Source organism: the organism of the source record quoted next, unplaced genomic scaffold (assembly GCF_019419815.1).
Source record: "Pyrus x bretschneideri cultivar Hongxiangsu unplaced genomic scaffold, Pyrus_bretschneideri_v1 Contig45, whole genome shotgun sequence".
Lineage (NCBI taxonomy): Eukaryota > Viridiplantae > Streptophyta > Magnoliopsida > Rosales > Rosaceae > Pyrus > Pyrus x bretschneideri.
In genome coordinates, this window is record NW_025999779.1 from 256,559 (window position 1) to 281,158 (window position 24,600).

Sequence of the window (24,600 nt, forward strand, 5' to 3'; positions counted from 1 at the left end):
TTGTCCTCTCGATCGATAGAAACCACAAAGTTGGATAGCTATAATGTGTGTTCCACAAGGCAGTTATGGGTTTTTATTTCTATTTTTTGTGATTGTCTCGACGTAGAGATTTTAAAACCAAAAAATATTAAACTTACTGCAAATTATAATATCATTTAAATTCCTAGATTTAGGATTGCTCCAGCTAAATCGACCTCTAAGTTGTGATTATTATTTGAGCAGTAGATTACACTGAAGTTTAGAGTCCAACTTCTATTGGTTGATATGTATTATTTTTACATGATCGGATTATACTTATAGAAAAATAAGTACGTTAATTAATAATAATTCAATATTCAAAATTGATAGTCATATTAACATTATCCTAAAAAAATGCTCCAAAACTACCTGTAAGGTGAATCATCAGTGAAAAAATGAATTTGGGTCTGCCATGTAAACTGACAAATCATTTCAAGGCCAAGGAAATGAGAGATTTTTTAGTGTGACCGTCACAAAGGATGATACACCACGTGTCATTATATAAATAATAAAATATGTGTATCAAAAAGTTAATAACTTAAAAAATATAATTTTCTACTACTTACATAAAAACACGTAATGTACCACCTGTGTTCCCGTCATAATTAAAAATTTCTTCAAGAAAACAATATAGCACAATCATTCAGATGATAGCCGGACTGGACCTTGCATTATTATCAAGTTCAATGGTTGTGGCAATTTGTAGTCCTTTTCTGCACACGTGGCTCTGTTTCGTGGCCTCTTTGCCCGCACTAAATTTGAATGAGAGGTAATCTATTAGAAAATGTCACACTTTGCCATGTTCTTGGATATAAATTTTGCTAACTCTTAGCGAATAAATGACAATAAGTAGCAAAGTCCAATTTAATTAGCAATACCAAAATGAAAGCCAAACTTGTTTACTACTACTTTAGTGATGAATGACTCAAAACTTCTTACATATAAGTTATATTATTCAAAACTCGCATGAATATGATCTACAATACCTACGTGTGACATTATATGTATAAAAAGAAAGACAAATTTGTCTACTATTGTATATGTTTTGATAAGCGATATTTTAAAACACTTTAATTTATAGAATTTATTTGTATTAGAGTGTGTATCAGTAACATGAACAATTTGTCAGTCTAAATGGCATTAATCTATAAATAAATAAAAAAGCCTCAAACTCAAAGACAAAAAGACGGACACACTACACCGGCCAACCAATGAACCTTACTTCCTTGTATGCATAACTAGATAGAAAAGCCTTACTTCTTTGTATACAAAACCGAATATAAAAGCACCATTTCCTCGCATTATATAACCAAGTGATTTCCGTAATCCAATCCAACATCAATAACATGGATCATCATCCAATATCCGAAGACCCCAAAACCCCGCTTCTCCCTCTCCACGATCAAATCCAACGGTCGCAGAGCTTCCATTCATCCTTGAAATCCATTATAACACTCAAGAACTTCTTCATCCTCCTCGGACCTCTTCTTTGCACCATCATATGCCTCTGTGTGAAGCTAGATGGCCCGGTGGCCAGCTGGAACATGTTGGCAGTGCTGGTGTGGGTGTTTGCTTGGTGGCTCACGGAGGCCGTGCCCATGCCAATTACCTCCATGTCCCCACTCTTTCTCTTCCCTTTCTTTGGAATATCCTCTGCTGATGATGTTGCTCAATCTTACATGGACGATGTTATTGCCCTTCTTCTTGGAAGCTTTATATTGGCTCTTGCTGTTGAGCATTATAACATCCACAGAAGATTGGCCTTGAATGTGAGTTTCTCTAGCTACCATGCTTCTCTGCTAAGATGGATCATCTTAATGGTTATTTATGCTGTGATTATTATGCTTAATGGTTATTTTAGTACAAGCGTACAGATACATGAGAAAAACAAAGGAAGGGACCAAATGGCAAACATTTTACTTCTCTATTCGTTCACAATTTCCCTCGGTTATTTTTGCATTTCTTGTTTGGTAGAAAGCTATTGCAGCCATATTTTATTACATACGATAATTTTAAATTTGGTTTGCCCGGAAATTCATTGGATTAGATTTGAGAAATCTGTCATTTACTAGTTAGTTCACTGAATAATCCCATAGATATATAATAGGGAACTTTAATGAAAAGCTTCCGGTATTCTTCACTTTAACGAAAAATCACATTTTTACATTAAGAGGTCAATCATGTATCATTCACCTTATCCTTTATTTTGTCCTTATCGTTAAAACTCAAAGTTTTCAAATCATTTTCATTAGTTTTTCTATATCCTATCGAAATTTTAAATATTGAAAAAATATATTTAGCTATTTTTTCTTCCTAAATTAATGCACTTTTGTCCAAGAATACGGAAATGCAAGAGAGGAGCGTCAATAACGCTTTACTAATCCATGGTAAATGTTACGTTAGAAGGGAAACGTGAATTTGAATTCTCATACATTTCATTCCAAAATCAACAAGAATCAAATGGATAGTCCTCCCTCCAATGACCCCAAAATCCCACTTCTCCCACTTGATGATCCAAATCCAAACCATAACTCACAAATCCGCTACCCTTCTTCACTGGAATCCATTCTACCATCCAAGAACTTGTCCATCCTCCTGGGGCCTCTTTTGAGCACCGTTATTTGCCTCTGTGTCAACTTAGATGGCGCCGTCGCTAGCCGGAATATGTTGGCCGTGCTTGCCTGGGTGTTTGCTTGGTGGCTCACGGAGGCTGTGCCGATGCCAGTTACCTCAATGTCCCCTCTCTTCCTCTTCCCGCTCTTCGGAATTGCCTCTGCAGATGATGTTGCCCACTCTTACACGAACGATGTTATTGCCCTCGTTCTTGGAAGCTTTATTTTGGCTCTCGCCGTTGAGCATTATAACGTACACAAAAGATTGGCCTTGAATGTGAGTCCTCTTTTCATTGTTGTTTTCTCGTATTAACCCATTCATGTGATACATCGCCCGCATAATATTATTGGCTTCAATAAAGCAAACATAAATACATCGTTTAAAGAAAACATAAATATATTTTCGACAACATTAATATGTGTCACAACTTCAGAATTGAGTGCCTTAGTGTCTGAACCCTACTAGGGTGACAACCACATTGTGCTCGAACCCTGTCGTATACTATCCGCTTAGGGTTTTCAAAATAATTTCTTTTTTGGATTCAAGCGATACTAGTGAAGGAGAAACAAACTTTGGACTTCATGTACAAGAATAATTTATGGTAATGCTAAAGAGACTATCTATTTAAACTAAATTTTGGAAACTATATGATGTGGTTGTTGATGATTGAGAGAAATTTTTTAATGTGCCGAAAATAGGACTCGGTACATCAAGTGTCATAATAAAATTGGTTGGATTTTCTTTTCAAGTTTCCAACAAAATGTATTATTACCCTTGATCAGTCGGGCAGTATTTACGGCACATTGAAATTTTTTTTGATGTTTGAATTATTATTTAAATATTGATTGACGTATTTATTTTTACATTTACAAATTGGACAAGTTGATTTACCTAGTATTCCAGAACACAGATAACCCTGGTGTTCTGCGGAGATCCCTTGAATCCACCATTGCTGCTGCTGGGAATATGTGGGACCGCAGCATTCATCAGCATGTGGATGCACAACGTGGCAACTGCGGTGATGATGATGCCCGTAGCCACTGGCATTCTCCGACGGTTTCCGACGGGTCCCGACCAATCCGTGGTTGTGAGCAACTTTTGCAAAGCCGTGATTCTGGGGGTGTTGTACTCCATAACCATAGGAGGGATGAGCACTCTGACGGGGACAGGTGTCAATCTCATATTGGTTGGAATGTGGAAGAGCTATTTCCCACAAGCAGCTCCGATCACCTTCAGCACCTGGTTCTGTTTCGCCTTCCCTTCGGCATTGTTGATGTTCTTGGCTTTGTGGGGTTTGCTTTGTTGCTTGTATTGCTCAAGGGGTTCAGGCCAGGCTCTCTCTGTTTATTTAGACAAAGCCCATTTGAAGAAGGAACTCGAATTGCTAGGTAGGAGCCCTCAAACTTAGAGCAACTTACATGCAATCAACATCGAATTGTGGTGTATCTTAAGTCAATCATACATTGTTGTGTGTGAATTTTTTGACAACTAAAACTGCTTCTAACTAAATTAGGCAAAACAAATTTAAATGTGTTTTTGAGGGAGTAGGACTTTTAATAAAAAATCAACGTGTTTCTAATGAAAGTACTGATATTAAAGCGTTGATGAGAAAAAATGTTTCTTACAAAAGCAATTTCGAAAAAACCACTCTTTTTTACGGCAATTGTTGTGAATACCCCAAATGCCATAATAAAATAGGTAACACATGGTATCACCGTATTGGTCATGTTCTTTTTGGTTTTTTTTTTATTTTTAGAAACTGTTCTTTTTGGCTTTTGGCCCAGTGTTCAGTATCCGATCTTAGGCACTAGAGAACACCTTTTGTGTAATTATATTTCCAAATCAACTTACAAGTGTTGATGCGGCAACCGGCAGGTCCAATGGCTTTTGCTGAGAAGATGGTACTGGCTTTGTTTTCGGTGCGTCCCCAAGTACTCAGTTTCGCATAGTTTTTTAGTATGGATGTGTCCTTCAGTTATTATGACTAGCATTTTCTGCAGATGCTGATTGTTTTGTGGATGACAAGAAGCATAACGGAGGATATTCCGGGCTGGGGAGTCCTCTTCAACGGACGTGCCGGAGATGGAACTGTCAGTGTGAGTATTGACATTTCTTCTTATGTGTTCTAACTTTAAACACGAAATAGCCGTATACACAGACCTTTCGTTGGATCAAATTTTCAAGTGTGACTCGAAATGTTTGTAGGTTATGATTGCAACTTTTTTGTTCATAATTCCAAGCAAAAAACAAAAAGGTGAGAAGTTGATGGACTGGGAAAAATGCAAGAAGCTACCCTGGAATATCATATTGTTACTAGGTGCTGGTTTAGCCATAGCTGACGGAGTTCGATCCAGTGGCCTTGCTAATTTATTATCTGAAACCCTAGATTTTTTGGAGGCAGTCCCATATGTTGCCATTGCACCTGCGGTGTGTCTCATAAGTAGTTCCATCACTGAGTTGATCACATCAAACAATGCGACAGCCACGCTTATTATTCCTCTCCTAATTCAAATTGCCAAAAGTATGCATGTGCATCCTCTCCTTCTGATGATTCCGGGTGGCATTGGGGCACAATTTGCTTTCTTGCTTCCTACGGCAACTCCTTCAAATACCGTAGGATTCGCCACTGGCCACATTGAGATCCAAGATATGATCAAGATTGGCTTGCCATTGAAGATTGTTGGGATTGCTGTGTTGTCCCTTTTGATGCCCACTCTTGGTAACATTCCTTTTTTCTTCATTATTTAACTCACTTAAATTTTGATGAATTTTCATCTTCACTAATTCTACTTGATGTTGTAGTTCATAAGTAACTATTGAGTTTTGGCTATTGCAGGAGTTTATGTATTTAGGACAAGTGAACCAGTTCAATGACTTGAAAGTTCAATAATGTTACGATGTCTCACAAAATCTCAAAGCATAACAAAAAGCAGAACATGTTTTGTTAGCGATAGTCCTATGATTCCATTCATTTGTGAGTCTATCTGTGATTGTGAGATACCTGTATGAATTCGAAGCATGATTTTAAATTTACATTTCATATATGATGTCAGAGATGATCAACCTTATAAACATGTGTGATTATGTACATCAAATCAAATTAATTTTAAACCAAACAAATAAATAAAGTACAACTAATGCATATATATTTTTGCTTATTATACAAGATCACACCATTACATCATCTCTAATAAAATAACATTACATCCCAAGCAAATTTAAGTTTTAACAGCACACCACAATACATATCGCACACAAAGTTTAAGGCTAGAGTAACCAAGATAAATCAATGATCGGAGGCTTCCATGGAGATGCTGATTTTCTGGGCTGTTATTGATCACTATACACTGATCTGTTTTTCTTTCTCCAAACTCCTTCCTCTTCAACCTCGCGGGGAAGATTTTTGAACTTTGAACAATGGCGAATCTCCATGTAGCGGAGTGCAGGCATAATTTTCCTCAAGTTATCCCCATCTTCCTCATAGTTCAGCAACTTCAAACACAAACCCTCAACATGTTTCCAAGTGGACTGATCACTGGTCAGTTTCGCAATGTCACAATTCTCAACACAGAGATACTGCAATCCAGAAAGCACATTCGGATGAAACCAGTTGGGCATTGCGTTGGAATGATAATTCCTTACATACAGCTCCCTGAGATTTGGAGGCATCTTAAGCCCGTCTAACTTTCCCAAAGTTTCCTGTTCTTTACATTCATCAGCATCAATGGTAACGACCTTGAGATTGCTGAGACTTGATAGGATGCCTATTTCATCTGGAGAGATTTCAGTGTCAGCACTTAGCACAATTCGAAGAACTCTTAGGTTCTTTAGTTCTCTGAGCTCACGAAGGGCGCAACCCTGTGTTTTGGCCGGATTCACCACCTTGAATCCGGTAAGTTCTTGTAGAAGACAGAGGTTCCCTAGACCCTTGGGTAGGCAATCAAGGGGACAATCTCCAACGTCCAAGACAATGAGCCTCTTCAAACATTTGATGGATGGGTGTATTTTGACTAATTTTTTGCATCCGTTCAACACCAAAAGCTGGAGGTTAAGCAGTTTCTGAATCGAAGATGGGACTTCCCGTATCTGAGTTCCACTCAAGTTTAGACATGCTAAGCGTTTGAGAGAACTGATATAGCTGAAGAGATCCTCAGCACTTGTCACTGTTAAATAAAACATGTGAGATGGATTTTTTGTTTTGTTTCATTTTTGTGTTTTTGTTTGTGGAAAATGATTTCTACATGTCTCTTCTTCTTACACACACTCATGTTTATTTTTTTCCTTTGATTTATTCCATCCAAAGGTCATGAATAAAGTAAGTGTGCATAAAGGAAAAAAGAGGCGTGTGATAATCATTTTTTTATGCACAAACATCACATATACAAGTGCACACACTCAATAGATCAAAATTAGAAAGCATGATGAAGAATTCAAAGTACGTTCTACCTGGAGACTGGGTGATGCTATATTCGACAACTTTAGAGTAAGACAAGTCCAACACCCTGAGGGACTCCAGGAACCCAAAATTCTTGCCAAAGTTACTAGGAGGGCTTGACATGAGAAAAAATGTCCTCAACTTTGGATTATCTTCTAATTCCTTCTTGTCATCATCCATGTCTTCGCTGATACGGAACCATCGTGGCTTTTGCTCATTTTGCTCATTTTGCTCATGTTTCTGCATTAGCTTTCCCTGCTCATTGAAGATGCAAAATGCCTCCTCTCCCGCAATCTTGATAATTACCTCCCGCACCATATCGTGTATCTTGCACTTATAAACTTTCCCATCATACCATCGCCTATCCACTACTTCCAGCAGGCATCTGTTCACTAGTTCTGCGAGATATTCATATCCCAATTCTATAGCTGTTTTTGAATCCTTTTGCTGGACGAGGCCCTCCCCAACCCACCAGTGAATCAACTGTTCGGCATCTATCTCGAAGTCTTCGGGATAAATGGAGACGCAAAATAGGCATTGCTTGAGACTGGTATGTAGAAGTTCATCATAGCTTAACTGCAGAGAGTCGATGACATCTACAGTTTTTCCTTCGGTTGTGAGTGCATGGAATTTGTTCGAAATGTCTGTCCATTCTAAAGGAGAATCAACCTTCTCAGACAATAAGCTTCCTAAAGTCTTTATTGCCAGAGGAAGGCCACCACATTTCTTCAAGATATGCACTGAGACATCTTTATAATGATCACCAGGGCATTCTCCATTGCTTTTTCGAAATGCATGTTCACTGAATAAATCCCAGCTGTCTTTGCTCTTCAGAGGTTGATGGTAATGAATTTGTGTGTTTCTAAGAACCATTTTTTGCGCAACGTGTTCATTCCTGGTGGTAATAATGATGCAGCTGGATTTACCAACTGATGTTGGTAGCTTGTAGCACAGGTCTTTCAACCAATCTGATTTGTTTTTGTAAGGCCACACATCATCCAGGACAATGAGATAGGATTTACCATTAAGGACAGTGATGAGTCTGCGCAAAATTTCATCATTATCCAAGGAAGACGTTTCTTCATTAACTTTGCTGAGTAACCTTTTCAGGATCCACTGCTCGCAGAAATTTCCGGAAACACACACCCACATTGTCTTTTCAAAGTGATCCAAGATTTGAGAATCGTTAAAGAGTTGTTGAGCAAGGGTGGTTTTGCCCAGGCCCCCCATCCCCACAATGCCAATGTAGTTCATTGCTGGTTCCTTCTCGTCGTCTTTAAGTATCCACCCTTTCAACTCTTCTATGTCCCCATCCAATCCATATGTCTTATGTGGGTTTAGTGAACCAACAAATGGCCTGCTGCTGATGATGTGTTGGCTCATACTATCTGGTGCAGCAGCTGATGCACTCAAATACTTGACCAACTCGTCGTGCACCTTCTTCATATCAGAATTAATGTTCGTCAACCTCCTGCCCATCTGATACGGGAAAACCGGCTCCAGAGGCAACAAGCATGAGAAGAACGTCTTTTTCTTCTTTTCTTCCTCTCTGATCAGGCAATCCGTCAATGCGTTGTCGGCTTCATAAATCACTTCCCTTAGCTCACCCAAATATTTCTTGACCGTTTCCTGTTCAGACGACAGTTTCAGTTTCTTGTCTGCGTCGACAACTAAGCAATTCATTTTTCCAAGCCAGTTCTTCATCTTCTCAAGCTCACTTTTGAAATTAAAACAGAACTGAGCTTCGTGCGCTGTACTGTGTAAAAAAAAAGCTATGTTTTCAAGAAAAGCTTTAGGTCTGATTGACAAAGTGTGATGTCGGAGGATGTGATAAGAGCATATTTATGCGAATTAGTTGGCTTGTTTTCTTGCATTTACATAGTTATTTCCATTTATTATAGTGTTTTAAGTCGTGTGTTTATAGGTTTAAATGGCAAAGTTGGCAAGAAAGTGCAATTTGGAGCTATTTGAAGCAGTTTTGGGCTTGGAATGAATAGCATATGCATGGAGCAAGGTGGATGGATGCATTTGAAGTTCAAGAAGGGATAGGAATGTGCTTAACATCTGGAAGAATTAAATCAAAGACTTGGAAGATAAGGAATCAGCCATGAAGAAGGAAATGATGTGAGATTTATAAGCACACAAATTAACCCTCTTTTTATCAGTTGTAGTGAAGTATGTAAGTAGGGATCGTTCTGGACCGGGGATTAGGAGGGATTGTTAATCACTTGGATTTGACTCAAAAACGTAAAAACACAATATAAGACACCAAACTAGACCCAAAGAATGCAAAACTAAAGTTTAAAAACACTAAGACAAACCAAAAGACTCAAAACAAGTCCACAAGACTCCAAATACTTAAAAACACAAAATAAGATAGATTGTAATGACTAAGACTAAACAAAATATGGGGGGGGATTGAGGTTTAGACGAAATTAAATACAAAACTTAAAACTTTGTAAAATGAACAGATTGTAAAAACGAATTTGATGGAATTGAATGGATGGGAAGCTAGCTAAGGGGTTCATCTCCACACATGTTATACTTGCACACAAAACGATTTCTAATTGCTTTTCAATAAACCATGAATTCTCAACGCCCCAGATTAACCGTGAATTGCACTAATTAACCCTCAGATTTTCCTAACGTTATTGAATTGGATGATTGCATACGACAACCCAAAACATTCCCCACAAGTCCCCTACATGATTGCATAATAGGGATACAAGCAAGAATCGTTAAGTTCTATGAAAACCATAAGCATTGACGAAGCACTTGTTACTATGATTGCATGAAACTTATGCCAAGAATTTACTTAACGCGATTGAGATCATCAACCTTTATTACTTGTGAATATAATTCCATAACGATTAGGTGAAATTTCCTTATATCCTAGCATCCAATTTATGCATGAAAATTAAGCGTGCACTCTCAACCAACATACACAAATCAATGTAACTCACGTAGATAAGTAAATTGAATTCACAACTTAAGAAACGCAATTAGAAGTAATCAAATCATATCGCAAGCATAAACATGTATTTCGAATCCCCCCCTAGCCAAGGGGGGTTTAGTTCCTCATACGTACAAGACAAAGATAAGTAAATTTAATCATTGAAATCAAGGAAAAGAAACACCTAAAAATTCCAACAACTCAAACTTGAATTGTATGAACGTTTAGGCCCTTCTCCTCCTCTTTGTTGCGGCACAAGGTCTAAGGATAGGTTTTGGGTTGGTGTTTGTATGTGGAATGGAGTGGGGAATGGTTGGGTAGTGTTTTGGAGGGATGGGGAGTGATGGAAATGGAAGAGAAGATGCTGGAAATGGAAGTGGGGTGCACGGCAAAGCTTTTAGGATTTGTGTTTGTGTTGTGGTAATGGAATCATCCTTTGTGGCTGCAATGGATGCTTATTTATAGGTGGATGAATGATTAAAAGAGGGAATATGACAGCTAGGAGGGAATGATTAAAGAGGGAATGCATGTGGCTGAATTGGTTGGCTGTTTTATGAAGGGGGAAAGCTGGAAATGGGATGGGTTATGCACGGCAAAGGCTTTGTTTGGGTGCATGTGGCTGAATTGCATCATGGGAAAGCATGTGAGTGAATGATTAAAGATGCATGTGGATTAAAGAGGGAGAATGTGGTGCAATGATGAAGTGGGAAGCTGGAAATGCAAAGGGGGATATGGCAAAGGGATGTTTGGTGCTGGAATTGAATGTGAATGCATGTGAATTAAAGCTAAGGTGAATGATGAAGAATGCATGTGGATTAAAGAGGGAAAATGTGGTGCAATGATGAAGTGGGAATGGAAGAATGTGGCTGCAATGATGGTGTGGAATGCTGGAAATGAAGAGGATGCAAGGCAAGGGATTGTTGTTTGTGTGAAGTGTGTGTGAATGGTGGTTTTGCATGGCTTTGATGGATTGTTTGATTGGGCTAGAGGTTTTGCATGGCTCAAAGGATTGTTTGATTGGGCTAGGCCCTTTGTTTTATGTCCTAAAGTGCATATAAGGCCTTCAATTTCGTCCAACACTTTGGCTCCAAGCATAAGCTATCCATTCTTAGCCCAAAAGTGCTCCAAAAGGCTCCAAAATGCACTTCTTTGCTCCTTTAGCCCTGAGAACCTGAAAACATACGAAAATAACTTAAAAGACTTAAAGAACTAAGAAATAACAACGTAAATGCACAAGAACAAGCCAACTAAGTTGCCTAAATATGCTCCTATCAAATTCCCCCACACTTAGCTTTTGCTAGTCCTCGAGCAAAAGAAAACAACAAAAGAACACGAAACTAGACAAAAATGAACAAAACACAACCTACCCCTTCCAACGTTGCCTCAGGGATTTCCAATGCACATGACATGTTCAAAATTCATTATCTCCACAGATTTTAGTCATCTTCACACTTAAGTACATTCTTAATCATAGTCACCACATACTAGTTCACAATTAAGCATTTAAAACCATGTTTTGAATGTAGTAACATGCCTTAGAGAATTTGCTCAATTCCTTACAAGATATGCACTCAATTTTCACTCAGATTTTCTAACTACACACCCTAATCTAGTCATATGTGAGAAGATTGATGTAAACATGAAAACGAACACTCACATATATGTATCACAAAGAAAACAATTTCTGGAGTTAATAAGCATGTTTAGATATGATCTCATGAATGGAATGCTACTACTTAGACGCGAGAACCAGTGACACCATATGCTCATACCCAATTCAAACTCTACAAATTGAAATGCACAACACTCAAGATAGAAGTCAAGGGTTGTAATGGGGCTTGGGGTGTTTGGCTAACAAAGAAGGGATATGGAAAACAAAGGTTCTTAAAGAAATAGTGAGCAAAGCATTCGAATCAACTTTAGAATTCACTTTTGAATGAAAACTCAACTTTTGAACAAAAAGGGAAAATTTAGACAATTTAGGGCCAGATTTGGTGTTTTGGACCCTTTCTTCAACATTCAACACTTAATCACTCATTCTTACATCTTGTCAAGCTTTTTTTTTTTTTTTTTTTTTTTTCTTTCTTTCTTTTTTTCTTTTCTTTTGAATCTCAAAACATACATATAAACTTAAGAACAAACATTCCCTCCCACACTCATTTTCTTGCATAATGTAACTCAAAAGGAATTCATTTAAGTCATGCTCACTATCTTTTAAGAACAAGGGTGTGGACTGTCCTAAACTAGGCTAGTGAGGATAATGTGGGTTAACAAGGAATAAAGGCTTAACAAGGCTCAACGGGGTTAACTTAACAAAAAATGAAGTAGGATACACGGCAATTTGGCTTTGGTGGTGGTCACTACACAACTTCTTCTTGAATATGTGTTATGCAAATCAATAACATGCTTTGAATGAAATGGGCATGAGTTCTAGCATTTGGAACTATATGATGAAACGCCTTCTAAGTAGTAACCAAGCAAAGAATAATGAGATCATGCAACGACTTTAGAAACAATAATGCACATATTTTAACTCTCCAAATAACGTTTAGGCTCAAGTCTCACAAGGTTGTAGCGTTTGTTTGAGTTCCTTCCTTCAAGCATGTTACAAAAACTAATTTTTCTTTTAGGATTGCATGTGAAGTCATACATTATAACCATAACCAAGCATATACCAAGAGTATATCAAACTTTTCTCCACGTTTATAACTCTTCTTAACAGTCATGCAATTAAAAACCAAATCCTCATCATTGTGTTGGAAGGTACCCTAAGACACAAACACACAAAAACGACTCAAAACACTCTTTTTAGGCTTTTCAAAACATGTTTTTCAAATTTTTATGTGATTTTCGGAGTTATAAAACAAAACACACTAAAACACTCCAAATCAGCTTAAAAACATTTTAAAACAGCAAGGAACAACACTTGAAGTTATGGGTGATAAAATCCAACGAATTTGCATCAACATACTTAGTTACCCCCCACACTTCAATCAAACATTGTCCTCAATGTTTTAAGCTTAAAAACCACACTAAACACAAGCAAACACAAAACAGCAACTAAACTCATTAAACAGGGCAGAATGTAAATAACAAAGAGAAGAGGTTTAGGGACGCAAATCTGGTTATGGAGTGTAAATTCCTTCTTCTCCTTGGTGATTGCATTGAGGCTTGATCTTGAGTTTTTCCACAGGCTAATCTTGAACTGAGCTGGAGGATTCTGACACATGGCAGGCAAGCACGAGGTGGAGGTGATGACCTGTTTCTTTGTTCAATCTTTCCAATTCGTATTGAAGAGGGTTAGAGGATAACTCAGCATATGCAGTTGTTGCGTTTGTTGACTATCCACAAGATTGATGTTTCCTTGTGACTCGTCTTAGCTGTTCTCCAAGCAGATGTGGTCTCTTCTCTGGAAGTGTATCAACCTTTGAAGATGACTACTCGAGAGCAACGCTAGGTAAGCAACCAGGGAATAGATTCCAGGTAGTCGGTTCCAGATCGGAAGACTGACTCCAAGTGTCGGCTGATTGCTCACTTCACTTTGCCATGCGAGTAATAACAAGGACAAAGGAAAAGACAGGGAAAGATCATGATATGAGATACCTTTGCTTTCGCCTTTGATGATATGAGATACTTTTGCTTTTGCAGAAGCAGCGAATGAATCAGCACATATATTTGTTGCGCTTGTCTCCACATGCTTCGATCCACCGTTTCCTCTTGCCTCATCTGTACTCCAGGCATCTGGTATCTTCTTTGGGGGTACATCAATGGTTGAATAGGTATTCTCAAGAGAAGAAGAAAACCGAGCATGTTGAGAGGTTTGGTTGCAGCTACATTCTCGGCCGAGAAGAAAAGTCATGCGTTTTTGGGTGTATGCCTTGCCATGAATGTTGATGTATATAGGAATTGTAATGGCAAGTAGTAGTGCGGATGCGGCAATGACCTCCACGCGTCTTCAACTTTGTCAGAGATCTTTTGACAAAGTTGCACGCGTTATCTGAAAAGTCGGGATTGCGGCTTTGTCACCCACGCTTGTCGGCAAAAGTGTGTAGCTGCATTCTCGGCCTCCACGCGTCTTCAACTTTGTCAGAGATCTTTTGACAAAGTTGCACGCTTTATCTGAAAAGTCGGGATTGCGTCTGAAGAGTTGGCGAAATTTCCGCAAGAAAATCCGGCTTTGAAGAGTGGTGTCTCTTCAATTTGAATCGGCGATTGTGTCGTCTCTCCCTTTATAGAGGTGATCGATCACCTCTCACATGCACACTTTGAATATTGCCCATTCGTGAAAATCGTCTCCAGCCCTTTGAGATTTTACTCCATCCAACCCTTCTCTTTTAACATCTTTGAAAATGGCTAACCCATCTAACATTTGCTTAGATTTGAGTCTCAGCAGTGATCCGGTTGTGCCGCGTCAGGGTAATGTATGGTGCTCGTCTTTCTTATCTTCTAATGGCTCTCTTACAGGTGAAGACTCCGTGATGACGGATGCAACAACAGCTACGATAGTAGCTAGGAACCTTCTCACTCCTAAAGATAGTCAGCTGCTTTCAGGACGGTCCGATGAGTTGGCCGTTCAAGAGTCCCTAGCTCTCAATGTTCAGTGTGCGAGCTCTGTGTCCAACATGGGTCAACGCCTACTTGCTCGATCCCGTCAAGTTGAATCATTGATGGCAGAGGTGGAAAATCTCAAGCAAGAGATCAAACAGCTTAAGCACGAGAATAGAAGTTTGCACGTGCTTGCAAATAATTATTCGACAGGCTTGAAGAGGAAGCTTGATGAGTTGCAAGAATCTGAAGGTCGAATTCAAAGTGACCGTCAAAGGTTTGCGGCTTTCTTCCAGAGGCACATGTTTCCTGCGTCATCTAGCATTCCACCAAGTATTGAGGCCTTGAATGATCTATCTTCGATGCCTCCCACTCCTATGCCTCCCGCTCCGAGAGTTTTGCCCCGTAGTGGGGCTTCACGTAAACAACCTTTGTGAAGGCTCCATCTTCTCTTTGTTATTTTTTTTTTTTCACTTGTAATTTCTCGGAAATTAATGAACATGCTTTGTTTTATTCAGTGTATTGGGTTGCCTCCCAAGTAGCGCTTTCTTTTACGTCTTGCAGCCGGACGAAGAACCCAATCACTCCAGATTGGAGCCCACGGCTTCCAAGGGTATGTCATCCACGGCATGCTCCACAAAGGTGTCATAATAGGGCTTCAAACGATGCCCGTTCCCCTTGAATTCGTGTCCTGTTTTCAGGCTTTGGATTTGGACTGCACCATGAACAAAAACATTAGTAATAACAAATGGTCCAATCCACTTAGAACGTAACTTACCAGGAAATAAACGTAAACGGGAATTGAATAATAACACTTTCTGCCCAATTGAGAATGATTTCCCACGAATCATGTTGTCATGGAAAGCTTTGGTCTTTTGCTTGTAAATGCTTGCATTATCGTACGCCTCGTGCCTTATCTCATGAAGCTCATTTAATTGCAATCTCCTTTGACTTCCCGCTTCATCGAGGTTCATGTTAAACTTCTTGATGGCCCAAAGTGCTTTGTGCTCTAATTCAACGGGAAGATGGCACGCCTTGCCATAGACAAGTCGAAAGGGGGACATCCCAATGGGGGTTTTGTACGCCGTACGATACGCCCAAAGTGCATCATCTAACCGTAAGCTCCAATCCTTCCTTGTTGGCCCAACGGTCTTCTCAAGTATTTGCTTGATCTCTCGGTTGGAAACCTCGGCTTGGCCATTCGTTTGAGGATGGTAAGGTGTAGAAACCTTATGGGTGACATGGTATTTCCTCAATAACGCTTCAGTGGTCCGATTGCAAAAGTGTGACCCTCCATCACTAATGATCACTCGTGGCATTCCAAACCTTGCAAAAATGTTAGTTCTAATAAAATCTGCAACCACTTTAGAATCATTAGTCCGGGTGGCCTTGGCTTCTACCCATTTTGACACATAATCAACCGCTTCAGAGCTTGAGAAGGACTTTGAGGCCAACAGGGCTCGGCTGACGGCCTTCGCTGCTAGCACACGGCACATCCAGCAACTGCAGTTCAACAAAAAGACGAGGCAGGCTGAGATAATTTTGAGCGAAGCGAAGTGGCTGGAGTTAAAAGCTGCCCTCAAGACTTTCCTCCCCTCGACCCCCTAGAAAATTATCTTTGTATTTGTTCTTTTGTTATCAATACAATGGTCTTTTATTCTTGCATTTCCCATGTGATTGGATAGTACTTTTTTAAAAACTTTCCATTAATTGGCAATTTATGAATTGAACTGGTCCGATCTCTGAGATGATATGCCCCATTGCCAAGAACTTTGTGAATAATGAATGGCCCTTCCCAATTCGGCGACCATTTACCAAACCGGGAGTCTTTAATCCCGATGGGCAACACCGTTTGCCAAACTAATTCTCCTTCGCCGAACGTTTTTTACCTTACACGCTGGTTATACGCTCGCTCGGCAATTTTCTTTTGTGCTATCAATAAGTTACCCGCGTCGATTCGATTTTCTTCCAAGTCTTCTAATTCTTGTCGCATCGCTTGACTATATTCGACACTGAACAAACTACTCTGCTCGATTACTCGTAACGAATTTATACTCAACTCGACCGGTAACATAGCGTCGTGTCCATAAGTTAACGCGTACAGAGTGGTTCCAGTGGCTGATCGGGGTGAAGTTCGGTATGCCCATAACATTTCATTTAACTTCAAATGCCACAACCCAGGCCTTTCTCTTACTGTTTTTTCGAGGATGCCGATCAACACTTTATTGCTTGCCTCGACCTATCCGTTTGCCTGAAGGTAGTACGGTGTAGATTGCTCAAGTCGGATATTCAGACTTGCCGCGTATTCCTTAAACCTATCGGCCGTGAATATGGTGCCATTGTCCGTTATGATCGTTTCTGGCATGCCGAATCTGGTCACAATATTTTCCTCTACGAAATTGCATACCTCTTTGGCCGTTAATTCGGCGTATGATCTTGCCTCGACCCATTTAGTGAAATAGTCAGTCGCTACAATTATCCACTCGTGTTTTGCCACCCCCGACAATGGTGTGATTTTGCCAATTACATCCATTGCCCATCCCTTGAACGGCCATGGCTTAGTGACCGAGTGAAGTAATTCGGCCAGGGCTCTCTGCACGGGTCCATGAATTTGGCATGGTACGCATCTTCGGGCATATTCGATGCAATCCTTTAATATACTGGGCCAAAAATAACCGTGTCATCGAAGCAACCAACACATCTTTCGTCCAGATTGGTGTGCCCCACAAATTCCTTCATGTACCTCAGCCATTGCTTGGGCAGCCTCGTGTGGGCCGAGGCACAATAGTAGTAACCCGTCCTCACCCTTGCGGTATAATTCATTTTGGTATGACACGTAATTCATGGCGAGGACCTTCATTCTCCGGTCGTGTTTCCCATTGGGGTTGTCGAGGTATCGTAGCATCGTCTTTCTCCAATTGTCTGGTTCCATCTCGACGACACATACTTCTACGGGGTCTCCTCGTTCTAGTAGGGATGGGAGCGACATCACCCTTGTGCGTATTACGTGTGCGTGCTGGAGAGTTTGCCGATTGATCAAGGCTGGGTACGACCGCAGACTTGTGGCTGCTATTCGGCCTAGCTTGCCCCCCGTGAGTTGTGCTCCGGAGGCGATCTGGGCGAGTTCGTCGGCGTCCGTGTTGTGAATACATGAAATATGTTCAAATGTAATTCGTTCAAACGACTCGGCCAGGTAGGTGGCGACCATGTGATAGGGCGCTAAAGTATAACTCATGCAACGAAACATGCCATTTAGTTGGTTAATCATAAGTTCAGAATCACCGAGGACGAGAACGTGGGAGGCCCGTAGATCGTGTAAAACGTGGAGGCCGATGATGAGGGCTTCATATTCGGTAGTGGTCGGGTGACTAAATTACAATACCAACACCCGCCGAGGTCGAAGTATTGGAACCATTAAAATGCATAGTCCAATGGTTATCACGTGTTGGGACCAAACCGATGTCGACGTCGTCTCCCCCAAAACCATAAGGGGAAGGGTGTTGGGCCAAGAAGTCGGCGAGGGCTTGCCCCTTGACGGCCTTTTGGGGTACGTACTGAAGGCTGAACTCGGATTAGGCGAGCGTCCATTTCCCGATTCGACCTTTGACGATGGGTCGAGTGAGCATGTAACGAATTACGTCTGTTTGGGCGATGACCTGCGTAACTGATGGGAGCATGTAGTGCCGAAGCTTAGATGCGGCAAAAAACAAAGCTAAGCAAAGTTTTTCGACAAGTGAATAATTGAGTTCTGGTGGATTCAGATTATGGCTGAGATAAAAGACAGCTTGTTCACGCCCTACATTGTTATCTTGCGCGAGGAGACAACCAATGGATTCAGCGGCTGCCGAAATGTATAATTTAAGGGGTTTGCCGCGACAAGGCGGAATTAGCACGGGTGGGGTGGAAAGGGCCACCTTGATTTGCTTAAATGCATTTTGATGCTTTTCGCGCCATTTAAATTTGTCGGTATCCTTAAGTTTAAGGAGCGTAGAGAATGCCTTCATCTTACCGGCCGAATTGGCGATGAAGTGGCGAAGGAAATTTATCTGCCCGAGTAATGACTGGAGCTGTTTCTTTGTTGTCGGAGGTGGGGCGCTAATGATTGCGCGAGCTTTATTTTCATCGACTTCAATGCCGCGATGGTGCACCAAAAATCCTAAGAAATTACCGGTCGAAACACCAAAGGCACGCTTGGCCGGGTTCATTTTGAGATTATTCTTGCGCATGTGAAGGAACGCTTGCCGCAGATCATCCAAGTGCGTTTGGCGGCGTTTAGACTTTACCACCACATCATCGATATAAACTTCGACGATTGTACCGATTAAGTCGTGGAATATCATATTCATGGCTCGTTGGTATGTGGCGCCGGCATTCTTGAGGCCGAATGGCATGATCACCCATTCGTAAGTACCGAGTGCCCCCGGGCAACGGAAAGTCGTCTTGTGGACGTCGGCTTCGGCGATGAAAATTTGGTTGTAACCCGCATGGCCGTCTATAAAAGATAGCAATTCATGATTAGCTGCGGCATCAATTAGCAAGTCTGAGATTGGCATTGTATATTCATCCTTGGGAGTGGCCAGATTTAGATTACGGAAATCGATGCAAATGCGAAGGGCTCCGTTTTTCTTTAACACTGGGACGATATTGGCCAACCATTCGACGTACCAAGCTGTCCTAATAAACCCGATTTTTAGAAGCCGAACTAATTCCTCTTTGATGCCAAGTTGTACCTCGATCGAAAATCGGCGAGGGGGTTGTCGAAAAGGCTTACACCCATCCTTGATGCGTAGCTCATGCTCTACAAGGTTTCGATCGAGGCCTGGCATTTCATGGTAGTTCCACGCGAAGCAATCTCTAAATTGCTGGAGTAATTTATGGAGTTCGACCTTCATAGACGGTGGGAGTAACGCGCTGATAAACAATGTTCGAGGATCATCGGCCGTGCCTACATTAACTTCTTCTAATGGGTCCTTAACTTGGGGCCGATTGTCTTCGAGTTCGGCTGGTGCGGCCTGACCTTTATCAAAAGATAGAACGGGGCCGTTATCCACTTCGGCCAAAAATTCGATTAAATTGATGCCGGAATTTGGTTGCTTGGTAATGGCGTACCAATGGGCCAGCAGACGTTCCATTGTCGATGAAACCACAGCCTGACGCCGTTCTTGCTTGGTGTTATCAATCATCGGCATTGGTGACTAAATCTGCCAAGCCAAGTCTCGCCGAATCCTGTTGGACAGTCTCGGCGCCGACCTCAATAACTTTCTGTACCAAAATTCTCGTCAGCCGCCCATCCTCGTTAAGGCCTTGGAGGGTGATGTAGTCGACGTGATCATCGTAATAGCGAGCCTGAATCATGTTGGTTTCAAATGGTTGATTATCGGCTGGGTATACTACGACCGATTTGCCATCCCAAAAGATGAGAACTTGGTATAGTGATGAAGGAATGCAACTGGTTTGGTGGATCCAATCGCGGCCAAGTAATGTGTTATAGTCGGTTTTGGAGTCAATTATAAAGAATGCCGTCATGTGGTGACGACCCGCAATGCTGACTTCCAACGGGAGCACTCATTTGGTCTGAGACTTGTCACCAACGAAGCTGCTCATAGTGATACTTGACGGGATGAGTTCATTATCAGAACGGCGTAGAGCCTTCATGACGGACATCGGCATAATGTTGACTGTGGCTCTACAGTCGACAAACACTTTAGAAATGGGAAATCCTTCGATGTGAGCCGTGACGTATAACGGCTTGAGGTGTTGGAGATTAACCGAGGAGGAACAGGGAAATAATTCGGCCAAAGCTGCCTTAAGGTTGTCCTCGTTTCGGACTTCCTTATCGTCGTCGTTTGCGACGAAATCTACTTGTGTTGCTTCTTCAGCAACCACGTCCCTGTCCAAGAAATTTGACTGGTGGGTACTTGGTTGGAACTCAGTTGGTAGGACGTGGACCATACTGATCTCCATATGTTCAAGGACCGAGGGACCCATCGGATCGTGGTCGTCGTCTTTCACAGAAGTAACCATAGTAGCAGTTGGCGGAACATCCTTAATCGAACTTTTGAGTGCCTTGGTGTGGACCGGCAACTGAGGCGTGTTGACCGAGTCGAGTTTGTTTTGGCTATTTTCCTCGACTATGTTTATTGCCGAAGATTTATTGTGGTCCAGTGTTTTACGAGCTCGTTCTTCATAGGCGATACGGGCGTTCCTCGTGTCTAAATATGTATCCAATAGTGCTATCCTTTTTTCCTCGTCGGCTGTGAGGCCGAAGAGAGATACAGCCGAGAAAACTTCAAAATGATAGCGTAAATGCTGAAGGTCTTCGAGTGAAAAGGGTAATTCGGCATCGTCAATATCTGTGTAAGGATCGACCTCAAAACCAAGGACCCGAGCCTCCCGTATATGTTGGAATCTAGCTTTGATTGCTGGGTCGGAAGTTTTCTGAATAATTTGCTCGGCATCAGGGCAAGTTAGAGCTAGGTCGAGGGCTTCCTGACACGCCCTGAGTAGTTCGTACAGGTCATTGGCGGAATATTTCTTATGAAACTCTCGCATGTACTCCAGGGATTCACCGAGGAATGGAGGGTGTAAATTACGTCGTATTTTGATGAACGGCTTGCGCGGTGGTAACGGAGAAAGTTTGCTTTCGGCCTCTTGTCTAAAATGCTCGAGACGAGCTCTCATCTCCCCAGGCCGGAGAAGAAGCTTGATACGTTTCTCAGACTCTTCAATAGTGATTTCAAAGCCGGGAGCCGCTACTTTTCTCCCTTCGACTAACTCGGTCATGAAAGTCGGGGTTGGCCGTTCACTAATGCTTTCCACATCCTTTTTTGGTTGCCACCGGTTGGCATGGCTGGTCTGCACTTCTCGTCGTTGAGCCATGCAATCTATCTGTTGGCGACGACGTTTTTGAGATTTAGACAACACCGTATATAAGCCAGTCGGAGAATTGTAACTATACCAGCGTTGATCCGATGTCTTAGGTGGTTTGAAAGTTTTTCGATCGGCTGGGGAGCCCAAACTGCTGGTATTACGCGAGTAATAATCCTCATTATAGAAAGGTACGTCGAAGTCAAGACGCCGCCTGACTGAGGCCTGGTCTTTTGGTCGTACCTGTGGGCCAAGTCTCTCAAACACTTGGCGTCGGGGACCATTACCAAGTTCCCTTGGTGATGTTGTAGGGGCCGTGGATGGTGTCGAAGATGTCTGCTTCCCAGGTTCGACTGGTGTTTTACAATGGTCGCATAAAACCCTTGATTCATGAGTTTCGTCGGAAGTCGACCCCGTCATAGGCTCATCGATGGTGTGGCCCCAAGCGTTCTGTAGGTGGTGCATTTGAAAATAAATCAATCTTTAGTCTTGTTTGACCATTCCGTTTACGGATATGCTGCACCGGGACGTATTCGGTCTTCCCTTTTTCTTTGTTTTTAGGAAGATGAGCATCCACCATACCAATTGTTGTTGAAGGGAAGGGATTGACGTCGACTGCCATCTGCTTCTCCGAGAATTTTAACTTTCCTTTCTTGATCTAACTTTGAATTGTGTCTCGGAATACAACACAATTATTGGTTGCATGCTTATTAGAATTATGATACTTGCAGTATATCTTGCCCTTCAATTCGTCGGCCTTAGGGATAACGTGCCCTGGCTGAAGCTTGATGATTTTTGCTGCTATTAATTGATCAAAAATTGCATCGGCTTTGGTGATATCGAAAGTGTATACTTTTGATGTTTTGCTCATTTCCTCGGCGACCAAACGGGTCTTGGCGTCTTTGGAACTCACTTGAGTTAAGGCCTTGCAGACATAAGGTTTCTCTATTACTATCTCGGCCGCGTCCACACTAGCATACTGAGGGTCCTCGCTTTAGGCCAATGCATAGCTAACCGTGGGATTCTTATACAACATTCCCCGGGATGGTGACTTTGATATCTTTTATTCTCGGAGCAAATAATCATACTGCTCAACGTGTTGAGCAAGTTCGTACATATCTCGAATGTTTGCCCTCAGAAACTTCTTTTTGTATTCCACGTCCAATCCGTTAAGGGCGATCCTGACGAATTCCACTTCGGGGAGAGGTACTCGGCACCAATTCCTGGCCGACTTAAACCTCTTTAGGTATTCCATTGGAGATTCGTCGGACGCTTGAGCCATCCTGGCCAACGATGATACGAACATTTCCATCCCTAGCCGATAGAATTGTTCATGGAATTTCTCGACTAACTCTTCGCAACTCTGCACGGAGTTGGGTGGGAGATTAATGTACCAAGCGAAAGCTGAGCCTTTTAGTGAAAAATTAAACAGCCATAATTTATAGAAGTCGCTATTCACGTCTCCACACTGTGCTGTGAACTAAGCCATATGTTCTAATGAGGATAAAGACGATTCCCCGGTGAAGAGACTGAAATTAGGGATCTTAAAACCTCGCGGGTATTCAAACCTTTCTACATAAGCCGGGTATGGATGAATGAATTTTGGAAACTTCGGCCCCTTCTTTAGGGCCAAGTCAATCATTCTCTGGACTTCGGTCATGTTTACGGAGGCGGCTTCTTCTCCCTGGCTTGGTCCCTCGGATCTATTGCCCGGTCCACCTCTTTTATCTAAGGTGATTGGTTGTGGCCGGGCGGACCCTTTCTCGGCTTGTATTGGAACATATGTAGAAAGCTGCCGAGGCTGGCCGACCTGGCCATCTTCGAAGGCTTTACTAAGGTGATTGGTTTGTGTGTCGTTGTTACTTCGTATTGCATCCAGTAAATCATTCATCTTTTGACCAATCGACTGCTCAACCTGTCGATACTGTTCATCAAGTCGTCTCTGAAGAAACGACCTAGTTGGTGGATTAGAACCCTCCCCACCATCGTCGTCGCAATCTTCCACTATTCCTTCAACGAACATGCCTGCTGTTAGGTTAGGGACTTCTGAGTTGTGGGGTTGTCCGCCAAGGCAGATTTCATTCTCTCGGCGTGTCGCGCTTGTGGCCTCGGGCGGTGCAATAATGATCGGATTTTTTGCAGGGTGCAAATCCTGCCCAAGGCCTTGCACTGGTAAGTCAGCTGTTGATTTCCCATGATTGTTTTCTTCTTTACAAACCGTATCTCAATGGTCATGAACTCCGAAGGTTTAGCACAATGGTCCCACCGGGCGTGCCAAAATGTTAACTCTAAAAATTACAAAACCTACGTGGCGCACAGGCCGAGTAACTAATAAGCTAACTACGTCCTTCGGTTGAATGTGGGGCGTGCCAACTCGTCGGCCGAGCTCAGCCGAGGAGTAAAATTCGTTGATGTCGTGTTGAGCGCGTCGTTGACTTCTCTATCTTGCGATTGCGACCAAGGAAGGAACCCTCTCGATCTCTGGGCTCTATAGCCTGAAGGCAAGGCTACTAATTCTGCGAAGTTCACAAATCGTTGGAGCCCGATTCGGTCACTGTGATTATATTCGTAAGAGTATAAGCACGTCGAATCGAGACCAAACTATATGGACACAGGTACTCAAATGTGATGTATGTCTTGATGGTAAATGTAGTTCGGCCGTCGGAATGCCGAACTCTGAAACTTACTTGCGAGTATCCAATCATAAAATCATTCGGTGTCCAGTACGCCGAATAACACAATTCTTAACACCTGACTATGTCGAGAAGACTAGCAAGGTGACCTCTACTAACAAAGGTTCGAAAACCCTTCTCGGCCGAGACTTGGATAGGTAACCGGTCGGCCTCGACGCAGTGCTGTTTATCCAAACTGAAGGTGCCTCTCGGTCGGCTGATTCTGCGGCAACAGTACTGCTTATCCAAACTGAAGGTGCCTCTCGGTCGGCTGATTCTGCGGCAACAGTGATGTTTATCCAAACTGAAGGTGTTCGCCAGGTGCCTCCACAGTGCTGTTTATCCAAACTGAAGTTATGTCGGCAGAAAAGGAAAAGGAAAAAAATCTCAAGGTAGTTGAGAGGTTTTGCGCAGGGCAATTGTATGCTGGATCGAAGGTCCCTTTTTTGTTGCATGATTTCTTGTATTTATAGCACCTCATTCCTTGAGACCGAATT

The 24,600-nt window shown here is 41.9% G+C and overlaps 2 protein-coding genes across 3 annotated transcripts; one reads left to right on the plus strand and one right to left on the minus strand.

Annotated features, from left to right (window-relative positions):
* The first annotated feature begins 1,216 nt into the window (after positions 1-1,216).
* LOC103927666 (tonoplast dicarboxylate transporter) lies at positions 1,217-5,675 on the plus strand. 2 transcript variants are annotated; one of them, XM_048567583.1, is made up of 6 exons: positions 1,217-1,787; positions 3,527-4,019; positions 4,507-4,550; positions 4,632-4,727; positions 4,837-5,350; positions 5,468-5,675. In XM_048567583.1, the coding sequence occupies exons 1-6, from the start codon at positions 1,365-1,367 to the stop codon at positions 5,503-5,505; spliced, it is 1,608 nt and encodes a 535-aa protein (XP_048423540.1). In that variant the 5' UTR covers positions 1,217-1,364; the 3' UTR covers positions 5,506-5,675. The 2 variants fall into 2 exon arrangements, with proteins under 2 accessions (XP_048423540.1, XP_048423541.1); XM_048567584.1 differs by having other exon boundaries at positions 1,219-1,787; positions 3,542-4,019.
* Positions 5,676-5,961: 286 nt separating this feature from the next.
* LOC103927665 (disease resistance RPP13-like protein 4) lies at positions 5,962-21,851 on the minus strand. The gene is made up of 4 exons (XM_048567539.1): positions 21,158-21,851; positions 20,549-20,851; positions 7,071-8,817; positions 5,962-6,769 (listed from the first exon to the last, which is right to left on the minus strand). The coding sequence occupies exons 1-4, from the start codon at positions 21,849-21,851 to the stop codon at positions 5,962-5,964; spliced, it is 3,552 nt and encodes a 1,183-aa protein (XP_048423496.1).
* Between the last annotated feature and the right edge of the window lie 2,749 nt (positions 21,852-24,600).